This window comes from Schistocerca americana, chromosome 5, assembly GCF_021461395.2.
Source record: "Schistocerca americana isolate TAMUIC-IGC-003095 chromosome 5, iqSchAmer2.1, whole genome shotgun sequence".
Taxonomy (NCBI): Eukaryota; Metazoa; Arthropoda; class Insecta; order Orthoptera; family Acrididae; genus Schistocerca; species Schistocerca americana.
This window is the reverse complement of record NC_060123.1, coordinates 467696750-467709435: the sequence shown is the minus strand read 5'-3', so window position 1 is coordinate 467709435 and position 12686 is coordinate 467696750. Positions and strand designations below refer to the sequence as shown.

At 41.6% G+C, this 12686-nt stretch overlaps 1 protein-coding gene across 1 annotated transcript; it reads left to right on the top strand.

Annotated features, from left to right (window-relative positions):
* The first annotated feature begins 960 nt into the window (after window positions 1-960).
* LOC124615978 (ejaculatory bulb-specific protein 3-like) lies at window positions 961-7199 on the top strand. Its single transcript, XM_047144181.1, has 2 exons — window positions 961-1194; window positions 6805-7199. Exons 1-2 carry the CDS (start codon window positions 1005-1007, stop codon window positions 6999-7001), a joined length of 387 nt encoding a protein of 128 aa, XP_047000137.1. The 5' UTR covers window positions 961-1004; the 3' UTR covers window positions 7002-7199.
* The last annotated feature ends 5487 nt before the right edge of the window (window positions 7200-12686 follow it).

Here is a 12686-nt window from a genome sequence, read left to right as displayed (position 1 = left end):
GCTTCCCTTTCATGTCCCTCGACTCTTATAACTGCCATCTGGTTTCTGTACAAATTGTAAATAGCCTTTCGTTCCCTGTATTTTACCCCTGCCACCTTCAGAATTTGAAAGAGAGTATTCCAGTCAACGTTGTCAAAAGCTTTCTCTAAGTCTACAAATGCTAGAAACGTAGCTTTGCCTTTCCTTAATCTTTCTTCTAAGATTGCGTTATTACACGATAGTGACATACAAAATTTGTGTTGCTGTATACTAAAAAAAAAAAAAAAAAAAAAAAAAAAAAAAAAAAAAAAAAAAAAAAAAAAAAAAAACGAAATTGTTAGTCACTCCTGCCAGCTAAGACAGTTCCTCGAACTCACTTGTGTATTTTCCTCTACGGTGAGATACTGAGTCGAGAATACGTACTGGTTTCGAGCTATTTGCTCTAGTATGTACAGCCCGAAAACGTTGAATATTGCAGAAACTGGAGATTTTTGAAATATATATTCAATAATTCGCGTTATTAATACGTATACTTCCCTAGAATGTCATTCCATGTATATCTTTTTTTGTTAACAGGAAATATTTATTTATCTTTTCACATGGGACATGAAATGATATACCTCACCGCCTCCCTCGGAGATAAAATTTGCAGTGCATGATTAAGTTATAGCTACTACAAATAAATTTTTTCGGTTAATTCTGGTTGGCAAAGAGTGCAGCATATTTAAGAAAACCGCAACAAGCGAAGTGTATTGCTCAATACATACGTGTATTATTCCGCTGGCTCCCATACTGCGGGATGCTGGTGGGGTAATACATCGAGACATGGCTACTCAAGGTCACGGGAGTTGAGAAAACCCACGTAGGTTTCGCATTACCGCAGCTGTGAGCGCTAGTTCTTCCAGAAGGCGCCCCACCTCGTGACTCTGGTATCCTGTCATAGGTAGTCATACGTCAGAGCGGCGGTATAAGAGGAACTTACCTGCGACCGCATCCCACAGTCTGAGCGGAGAAACACGGTTGCCATGGCGAGAAACCTGATCTTCTACTGCTGCATCGTGGCCGTCGTTGCCGTTTCGGTGAAAGCTGAAGACAAGCTGGACAACCTGAACGTGGACGAGATACTCAACAACGACCGCCTCTTGAAATCCTACATCCAGTGCGTCCTCGATGCAGACGACGGAAAGTGCACTACAGAGGGCAAGGAGATCAAAAGTAAGTGCGGCAGCTTACTGTGCGTCTTTCGCTTCTTTGTTCCACTTTTCACCATCGTCAAAGTTCGATTTCCGTTTTCGTGGTAGCTACAGATGTTCGATTAGATAATACACTCGTAGAACATGGTGTAGCAAATGGCTCTGAGCAATATGGGACTTAACTTCTGAGGTCATCAGTCCCCTAGAACTCAGAACTACTGAAACCTAACTAACCTAAGGACATCACACACATCCATGCCAGAGGCAGGATTCGAACCTGCGGTCGTAGCGGTCGAGTGGTTCCAGACTGTAGCGCCTAGAACCGCTCGGCCACCCCGGCCGGCCATGTTGTTGCACTCTCATATACAAAATGGCGAAATCATAGTGGAATTTAATAACTTCAAATACTTCACGGTTGCCTAGGAGGCTTCAAGGCATAACTTCAAGGACTTCGTTTCTTATTCCCTGTCAGGTGTTTAATCTAATAAGGTAGCATCGTGTTCCACTAAGAGCAGCAAACAGTGTAACATCAAAACAAATCCCGTGATGTCAAGACGTCATGTGACTTTATCCTTCTCAAATCAAACTTACACCCTTTCGTAGCATTTCAGAGATCTATCATACTGGAAATTTCATGTCCTGCTCAGAAATGTTCTTGCCTGTCAAGGTAACGTTTCATAAAGCTTAAGGTTCGCGTTTTGCTTTAATCTAAACAATGAATTATTGGCATTTTGCATAATCAGGTTATTTTCTACGTCCCTAGAAAATATTTTTTGTTCGACCCCCACTCCCATCTAATCCCCAACGATGTATGGTTTAGCTTCCTGTCAACATGATACCTCTCCAATTCCCACCTCTTGTCCATCTCTTTTTGGCTTTGTCTTTACCTTTTAGCACCATGATCGCTTCTACGTAAAAGAGAACCTCCTCTGCTTCTCTCTCTGAATCCAGTTTTTTTTTTTTTTTTTTTTTTTTTTTTTTTTTTTTTTTCCAACAGCCGTCTTCGTATCGCCGTTTCAAGATTTTTTGCCAAAGTGAAGGTTTCATTTCACATTAGAGTACAAATGTTTCCTTTACTGCCAGATATTCCTTAAACGATGACGTTACGCCCGACATCAATCCCCTACGTCTACTTTAAAAGCCCACTGCCGATGTAAATAATTTTAGCATTGCCTGTTGTTCAGTACTAAGTATTTCCTCACTTTTTTATGGTCCAACTGTTTACCCTGTACTTTTTCGTACAATATTGTTTATTTGCGTATACACTGAATCTCTTCCGTGTTTTATTGTGGTGCAGTCGGCATAATGTGAGCGTTTGAAATACAAATAAACGCCATTGGGACCTATCAAAGAATATTATTGATTCCGAAATACAATTGTCCACGGGCACTACATATTCATCAGATCCACAGTAACATTTGACATGATATGAAGTTCAATGACTCTGTTAGTAACTACTGTTTCTACGAATTTTAAAGAGTCAAACAGAGTAATTAAAATAATCATAATAATATGCGATTCAAACCCCAACACTTTATAATACACTAATAATTGTAGTGTTCATTTTATGTAGATGTAACACTGGAGAATATTAACCCTGTGCGTAGACTGTTAATGATTTAAAACTACTATTACATTTGTTTGAAATAGACTAATGGAAGTCTAACCCGTATCAGAACAACAATTAGGCTTCTTCTTTCCGCTCATACGCACTCCCTAGACACTGTAAGAGACTTGTTGCCACTGTCGATGGGCAGCCGCTAGCATCATTTCCCGGCCGTTCATTCAACGCCCCCATGTGTCAGCAGATTACACGTCTGTACGACAAAATTAAGTAGATATTAAATTTCTCAGCGAATTTGAGATAAAAGATTTTCGTCACTAGATGCTGATGAAGCCGGCGTTACTTTTCCCTGTCATTACAAAAAAAAAAAAAAAAAAGTTGGCCACAAAAACTGGAATATCAGAAAGGACAGTAAATGAAATGTTACAAATTGTGCGTATGCATAGTCGGAAGAAAACATGATTAAATTTGTAGGAGATATGGAGTGTACACGGTACGAAAACTACTATACAGATCTGTCACGTTTGGCTGCATGAATGGCTCTCACACAGATAGGCATCGACTCGACTCGAAGTGAGCTTTGTCGGCTGTGGGTACGTCATTCCATGCGGCTTTAACTCTGCATCATAGTTCATCATTCTTAGTGGCTGGCGAACGATTTCGTGCCAGTATCCCGCCAGTTGTTCGCCAGATGTGGTCAGTGAATCAGATATCAGGATAAAATGCTGTCGACCGTAACAGTCTGGATACGTCAGAACAACTCGGGTAAACAGCTGATTTGCTTTATTGTATTGGAAGATTAATTCATGGAGACGTCGAAGAAAATACACCTCCTCCAGCCTGAACAAGCAAGAAATGTAATTACTGTCGTTCAGGTAACAAGCTACAGAAACCAGAGGTAAGCATGTTGAATACGAAAGGTATCCCGTGGCATCAAACCAATTGAAGTATGCCTTCTGCTAACGTCATTCTTCTTCCATGTCTTGAAACATGGACACATGCATGGTGCTACTGCTTGCAGATGCGCACCAGTCTGGAATAACGATATAATTACAGTCCTGCCTCTATCTGCTGCTGCGCCAGAGGAAACGGTAGTGGTGGTCCCCATGATGAGTCCCCCCCCCCCCCCCCCCACTAGAGAATTTCGACAAGCAGAATTTTCTTCTACTTACAGGCGGCATAACATGATATTCTCAGAAACAGACGACCTTCAGTTGCGATTTCTGTGTGAGAAACCTGTTGCGTAATCTGTCGTTAGGTCCAGAATTCAGCTGACCTTAGTCTTATCCACTCCAAGCAGTTGCGCTGAAATGCCAATCTCTCGTATACAGAAGTGTATGATGACTCGCTGACGGATTTTGCACGCTGCCTTCATGGTGTTGCAATTTTAACGGTCAGCAGCGTATTCACTATGCAGGGAAATTCGTCTCTTTCCTTTTACACTGAGTCGAATAACATGACCTGTAAACCCACATGGTGTTTGTAACATATGACTTGTATATCAGCGGCTGCGTAATGTTATCTCTACCGTGGAATTCTCACCCCTACAAATGATTAAAACGACCCTTCCATTGACAGTCTTCACCTAGGGACTTTCATAAAACGTAAGACCGAGTAGTATATTTTCATCGTTTCAGTCAAGCAAATTAAACCAATGATTGCTGTCGGGATACTACTAGTACGAAGCACAACATGGTTATCGTAAGCTGTAAATTGTATAAATATGAGGTCGTGCGGTTCTAGGCGCTCCAGTCCGGAGCCGCGCTGCTGCTACGGTCGCAGGTTCGAATCCTGCCTCCGGCATGGATGTGTGTGATGTCCTTAGGTTAGTTAGGTTTAATTAGTTCTAAGTTCTAGGGGACTGATGACCAAAGCAGTTGAGTCCCATAGTGCTCAGAGCCATTTCAACCATTTTGTAAATATGAAGTACACAACATCGCAATCTACTCCACATGTAATTAGAGAATGGTAGAACATGTGTTTGAGTTTCTTTAGATTTCGACCTCCGTTATTAGACGGACAGACACAAACTTTATTTACCGAAGAATTCATACCCAACGAAAGTTGCCAAACTGCCGTATATTTTAAGATTTTATTTTATTTACAAAAATAGTGTAGGCAATTCAGTAGCACCTTCTTCAGGCCTCTGTGCAATTAATGTATACAGAATCAGATAGACTGACACTGGAATAACTGCAGCCATGAATACCTGCGTTCCATTAATTTCTTGTGGAACTTGACAAACACTGAGCTCACATTTCTCGGGATGCGTGTGTGCACAGTTGTAAAAAAATTCGCCGAATCTAAATATCCACGGTTCCGGTTACGCGTGTATCGATATGTCTGATTGTGTATAAATGTGGTACATGAGGACCTGATGATGGCATTAATGAGTCTGGGAAACCGCCTTCCTAAATACAATAACATCTGAAAATAAGCGGCTGTTTGGCAGTATTTTACCATACGCTGTCCTGTATCCACGATGTGTCAACAGGAACACAAAGCTCGCTGGCAGTGGTTTGTAGAGGGAAACAGAAAAATTATACCCTGACTGGCTCTTTCAGAAAACGTTCAGAAGGGAACCAAACGGAATTCTTCTCATTTATGGTGTTGTTGTTCTATTTTTCGGACCAGAGTGCGCATATCACTCGTACGTTGTTGTATGGAGGGCAGTTGTGCTGCACCGCTCATCTGCTCACTGTGCCATCACCTGCTGTGCAGATGGCGTAAATTTTGTACATGCAATTTTTTGCCTAAACAGTGGATGCAATATGCTAGCCGCAGTCTCATAGCGCTGAAATAATCTCAGTATAAGTCAGAAGACGAGCCAATATTTCTGTTTGTGCACTACCCAGGAACAGAAATTCGAGTCATAAACAAGCAATTTACTTTATGTCAGACTCCACAGACAGCTAAAGAATCATAAATCTAGTAAACAGAGTGAGAACTCTGTTACAGCGAATCGACTACACGTGCTCCTTGTGTTGAAATGAAGACTTCTCAGAATCTGACAGCCAGATTCTCCACTGTGGTTCTCGCCAGCAGAATCTCATGCTCGAGCCCCAGAGGGAAATCCCAGCAGGGATGTGCTCTTTGTCACTAGAGGGAAGTCCTTGTTCACATCTCAGTCAGGTCCTTCCTGCACCCACGGCGTCGAACGTTGCACTCAAGTGACAAATACCAGTAGCCTGTACAAAAATACTATGTTCCACTACACAGGCCATGAACCTGCACCCAATCATCTGAAGTTCGTGCTTCTTTCTGAAGTTGGTGTGGAAGCTCAATTTTACCACGGCGTCGAATGTTGCACTCAAGTGACGAATACCAGTAGCCTGTACAAAAGTACTATGTTCCACTACACAGGCCATGAAACTGCAGCCAATCAGCTGAAGCTCGTGCTTCTTTCTGAATTTTGTGTGGAAGCTTCCATTTCCCCTCCTACATTCTTAAAACTCTGCCAAACAAAAGCATTTCTCTGCTTTTCAGCGGAACATGTGTGCTTTCAATGAGAAGATTCCACGGAGGTCAGCAAATGACCATCATTTCTGATCTTTCGCATTTCTTCGCACTAAAAGCATGTCCCTTTGCCTTTTCCGCCACCGATACTTTTTCTCCAGGTACAACTGTCCTGAAATACTTTTTGCCCCGTTCCGACGGCACTACGGCCTTCTGCTACCTTGAGTAATGTACACCGCCACCGCAATGCTGTACTCCCTCTCACGGCAGTAAATGTCCGCCCCTGCAGATCATGACCACTCTCTTTCCAGCCCACTTTACCTGACAGCGGCTTCAGAAGAACGCATGCTTCACTTCGCCTTCTTTGTCTGTGTTCAGCCTTCAGTAAGCTCTAGTCATGCGTTACTACGGAAATCGTTAGTACTTGGTGGTAGCCAGTATCTGCCAGTGAAATGGTTTATAATCCGTTTGTGCATTGTAAACAGTGTTTTACTATAAATATAAATGTACAAGAATATTAAATGTAAGGTGTGAATATCTAGCCATCTTACAAATTCTTTGTGTTGTTTACAGTGAGACTGTTTCACACCATTTTCTGTCACATTGCTACAGGCAGAGTGCCAAAACTGGTGTCGACGGGGTGCAGCGACTGCACGCCTAGCCAGCTGGAGAGAGCTGTCAAGATCCTGAAGCACATCACAGAGAGGCACCCTGCAGAGTGGACCAAGCTGAAGGCCAAGTACGACCCCACGGGCGAGTACAGCAAGAAGTATGCCGAGGCCTGGAAGGAGCGGGGCGTCAATTTCTGATCGCCGCACCAGAACGACTCAGCTCTCAGCTGTTACCCAGAATTCAACAGTAGATCCTGTCTCTTTCCAGGAACTTTCCCACTACCGTGAATTCATGTGGTAACTTCGTCCAATTTTATCACTGAACGGAATTTCTAAAGCTACACTTGTTCACAATATTCCAGACATTATCATATGAAATAAAAATTAATCGTTAAATTTGTGTATCATATTCTGGTAGGTTGCTTGACAATTTCCTGCGTCAGAGTATGAACCCCTGTCGAAGTCCCACTTTTCTCTCACTATGTTTGAACCATCACGTGTGACAGTTTATCGAAACTTGTGGGTAATGACCCACGAAGGCAAGAATGAAATTTTATGAGGGGTAAAAACGAAAGGGTTCAACTGTCTTTCGGCTGTGAGACTAAATTACTTTTAAAATATCGTTACTATTATAACTGTTTCTTAACATTGTAATAATGATCGTGTAAGTTACCAATAATTTAAGTCTTTCTTTCAAATACCAGTATCAACATGTGACACAATGTGGTAGATATTACAGCTACGCATACACGTTGTACTTTGCAATACGCATCTATGACAGTAAAGTTGAGACATACACATCTCACACATTTAAATATCTGATAAAAATGCGTCTCTGAGTGGTTGGCAGTTATCCCGAAGGATGACGCATTGCTTCATTATTTACTTCACGACAGATAAAGGGACTAATTGACAATAAGATACAACTATAACGTTTACAGCGCGATTCCGTCTGGAAACCCACGAAGCGGCTTAGATGGCGCTGAGGCAAGTAATATAATATAACACACAAGTGTCACAAATGTCAGGAAATACCCCAAAAACAATATGAGAAATGTTGAACATATGACGTCACCAGATGCCGTAACTTGCCGCACTTGCAGTGATTGCGCTTGGGAGTGAAGGGAGGAATGATCGAGGCGAAGCTTGCTTTCGTAACTGTGATCTGTTGTAAACGTAGAAGTTACAAAATTATTCCCTTCGGTGTAATCAAGTAAGAGTTGGTCTTATTTTGTGCTTCATTCCTTTTGGTTCTTCTTATATTGTTTAAGAGACATTATTTAGTATAGAAAATGTATGTTATTTACTGTTAACGACGTAGTCGGGTAACTCATAGTGATTTACTTGTGATGCAAAACATTCGGTTTGTGTCGTACTAAACTTCGCAATGATCCTGCGGAGAGGGCTAGCCAGTAAAAAAATAATATAGCTTGTAAACGCGTAACTGTTTCAAGAAATGAAAAACATACAGCCGACCAGCACCACAACTCGATCCCTGAAGTCTCCGCACTTGAGACGCGCACCTAGGCCTGGATCGACTGCGACATAAACACTTGGCTCAACTACTGCCCGCACGGGGAGGTAACTTGTGGTGAAAGAGTTTTAAGGTCTCATGTCGAATATTTGTCATCCGTTAATGAAATAATTCCGAAAATTTACGACACTATGTGTCTTATATTAATTTACTTCTCTCATAGTCATGTACGTCCCTTCGGAGATGTTTAAACGTTAATAATAATCTCTCCGTATTTGCTGCTATACTACTGTACGTCCTTCAGCACAGTACTGTATATACGTATAGGCCGCTATAGTACCACATGAAGCGTGTACTTAACGCGAGTTTTTCTCAAATGCTATGTTTCTTTCATCCTCTGACTGTATATTGTCTTTGTTTCTTCCGACCAGTATGTTCCTGTCTTGAATTTCTTTACCTCTTGTGATCAACGTTAGGATCTTAAAGCTTTATATATATCCCAATATCTGTTCAGTTCGTCAGGTTTCCGACAGTTTCTTCATATGCCCGTCAAATTTCAGTCGACGTTTTTTCAGATCTTGGATTATACTTGATATCTACTCGGTCTCTTTTCTACTCTGCAATCTGTAGCATTCTTTGGTCTTCCTGGGCAATAAGATTTTATTGATGAGTCTTCTTTTTAGTTTCTTAATATTTTCTAATGTATCTTTCCGACTAATGATCAACATTTCTGATGCGTATAAGATTTTCGCTCCATGACTTTTACTGACTGATTTATGCATTACTGAGGCTGTTAGAAATAAGCAGTGGCAGTTGTTTCACTGCCTCGTTAGTGCATGATTTAGTAACACACCTACAAAAACTAAATATCAATTTTCTTTTGTCATTTTAAACATACGTATAAATGTTCAAAGAAAATTCCTTTCATTCTAAAGTTTAGCTAGGTTGTAATGTTGATGATGACTGTGGGGGTGGTGCAGAGAGGGTGTGGGGTTTCCAGCTAATATCTCATTGCACTCGAAGGTAATGGTGTCAGAAAGGCTGTGACCCACTGATATAATATCCAGTCAAAAGAAAGGAAAAGAAAAAAAATAAAGAAAATAACTGGTTCGTGATGCACAACATCCTAACAATAATTGTAATACCAATTGGGCGTTTCTAAATCTCCGTTAAAAAATAGTTTGGTGAAGTACACGTTAGGGAGTAAATAATACCTAATGGAGTACAGCAGTCGTCGGCGAACCGTATATCTGCTTAAGGGAAAACTTGTGTAATAATTTTTCAACCTTTCTGCGTCTATTGGATGAGAGAGTTACCATAATTGCAGTTACCATACTTTCTACTAAGAAAGTAAGTTGTTTATACTGTTCAGTGTTTAGGTACACTCGAAACTTACACTGTGGAAGTCTCGTCCTACATATTTTGTCTCTTCTGACACCGCTAAACTGCATGTCGTTGCATTACTGCGACAGCCGTTAGCACTGAACACCGTTACCATTCGAGTCAGTTCCTTACAATCAATGTCAATCAAGTTGCAAGTAAGTGAGTTAGTATTACTTTTTACTCTGCTGGCGCCGGAGAGAAGCAAACTCTATGTAATCCTTTTTTTTTCTTTGTCCCAAAATATAGATTTGTCGATACGGATTTCTGTTCCATCTTTTTATGATGACAATAAGACACATTAGACGTGAGGAGTTTGATTCCAGTTAGTACTACAACTATATTTGAGAAGATGTACAACGTTATGGAATATGTAAGTAATCAATTCTAGCATTCACTTATACACTGATTACATCCTCCTGACGTCACAAGGAGTCCAAGTCGCAAGACGAAATGTCATCTGCGTTCGCCATTTACCCTTTAATCGTGAACAGGGAGTTCTGCTGCAGATGATCAGTCCAGAGGCCGGCGAGTGCAGCGGACCACCGGCGGCTAATCGATATATCACTCAACTTTACCATATAACGGTATCCAGATGGCTCTGTATATCTAGATGAACAACTTTAGTCGAGGAAGTATTGCTAATCCTACTTTCAAAACATAGGAAATCTATAAAACCAGATTATTCCTCATTTAGTTCAAATGGCTCTGAGCATTATGCGACTTAACTTCTGAGGTCATCAGTCGCCTAGAACTTAGAACAAATTAAACCTAACTAACCTAAGGACATCACACACATCCATGCCCGAGGCAGGATTCGAACCTGCGACCGTAGCGGTCGCTCGACTCCAGACTGTAGCGCCTAGAACCGCATGGCCACTCCGGCCGGCCCTCATTTAGTGTACCGATACAGAAACCGGTACTTTACGAAAAATGAAGGTGACTCAGAGACTGGATCTCATGAATTAGGATAGTCGCAGTAAGTGTTATCGGCGTTTCGGGACCTTGGATGCCTTGATGCCTCGTTTCTCCACAACTTTGTACGGTTTTTACCATAGTAGTCATAAAATGACTCTGAAAGGAGGATGCGACGGTCGGCTCTAATCACAGAAGATCTACTATCTGGGACCACTGCGAAGTGAACGAGTGGAACATAATTAGTGTCAGGTCTCAGCATCTTCTCAGTTTCCTTATCTCACATGCCTTCCTCTCAGTAAAAGTGCAAGGAGAACAGGTAAGTACGAGAAAACTCAAAGATTATGTTTACCTTGTGGCAGTAAGGGAGACACAAGACGTCTGTTGAATGAGATGGACTGAAAACTAAGTTATATTTAACAACAAACAAAGTTAAGTCACACATAATTTAGTATAACATTACAAGATCAAAGTTAGGGAAGACACGGCGCTAGATGATGTAAAAGTATTGTGCAGTATGAATAGCAAGATCACTCAATACGGTCGACGGGAGGAAGCGGAAAAATGCTTACGACTGACATATTCAAACAACACGTTTGCATCACATCGAGCTATACTGGTATGAAATATTAAAAGACCCTAAAGAAGATGGACACATAGACTTGAAACATAGGCCGTGTGAAAAATTTCCTTCTTTGTTGACAACCGGAAGCTGCAGTATAATGGGACACTCGGGAGTAGTGAGCTTCTCAATATATACAGGATGGTCCATTGATCGTGACAGGACCAAATACCTCACGAAATATGCGTCAAACGAAAAAACTACAAAGAACGAAACTTGTCTAGCTTGAAGAGGGAAACCAGATGGCGCTATGGTTGGCCCGCTAGATGGCGCTCCCATAGGTCAAACGCATATCAACGGCGTTTTTTTTTTTTTTTTTTTTAAATAGCAACCCCCATTTTTATTACATATTCGTGTAGTACGTAAAGAAACATGAATATTTTAGTTGGACCACTTTTTTCGCTTTGTGATAGATGGTGCTGTAGTAGTCACGAACATATGGCTCACAATTTTAGACGAACATTTGGTAACAGGTAGGTTTTTTAAATAAAAATAGAGAACGTAGGTACGTTTGAACACTTTATTTCGGTTCTTCCAATGTGATACATGTACCTTTCTGAACTTATCACTTCAGAGAACGCATGCTGTTACAGTGTGATTACCTGTAAATACCACATTAATGCAATAATTGCTCAAAATGATGTCCGTGAACCTCAATGCATTTGGCAATACGTGTAACGACATTCCTCTCAACAGCGAGTAGTTCGCCTTCCGTAATGTTCGCACGTGCATTGACAATGCTCTGACGCAAGTTGTCAGGCGTTGTCGGTGGATCACGATAGCAAATATCCTTCAAGTTTCCCCACAGAAAGAAATCCGGGGACGTCAGATCCGGTGAACGTGCGGGCCATGGTACGGTGCTTCGACAACCAATCCACTTGTCATGAAATATGCTATTTAACACGGCTTCAAGCGCACGCGAGCTATGTGCCGGACATCCATCATGTTGGAAGTACATCGCCATTTTGTCATGCAGTGAAACTTCTTGTAGTAATATCGGTAGAACATTACGTGGGAAATCAGCATACATTGCCCCATTTAGATTGCCATCGACAAAATGGGGCCAATTATCCTTCCTCCCATAATGCCGCACCATACATTAAGCCGCCAAGTTCGCTGATGTTCCACTTGTCGCAGCCATTGTGGATTTTCCGTTGCCCAATAGTGCATATTACGCCGGTTTACGTTGCCGCTTTTGGTGAATGACGCTTCGTCGCTAAATTGAACGCGTACAAAAAATCTTTCATCGTCCCGTAATTTCTCTTGTGCCCAGTGGCAGAAGTGTACATGACGTTCAAAGTCGGCGCCATGCAATTACCGGTGCACAGAAATAGTACGGGTGCAATAGATGTTGATGTAGCATTCTCAACACCGAAGTTTTTGAGATTCTCGATTCTCGCGCAGTTTGTCCGCTACTGATGTGCGGATTAGCCGCGACAGCAGCTGAAAAACCTACTTGGGCGTCATCATTTGTTGCGGGTCGAGGATGACG

Bases quoted from the DNA above. Each gene is read 5' to 3' on its own strand.
- LOC124615978 (XM_047144181.1), top strand. From the start codon at position 1,005: ATGGCGAGAAACCTGATCTTCTACTGCTGCATCGTGGCCGTCGTTGCC. The intron at 1,195-6,804 runs GTAAGTGCGGCA...ACATTGCTACAG, and splicing joins AGAGGGCAAGGAGATCAAAA to GCAGAGTGCCAAAACTGGTG.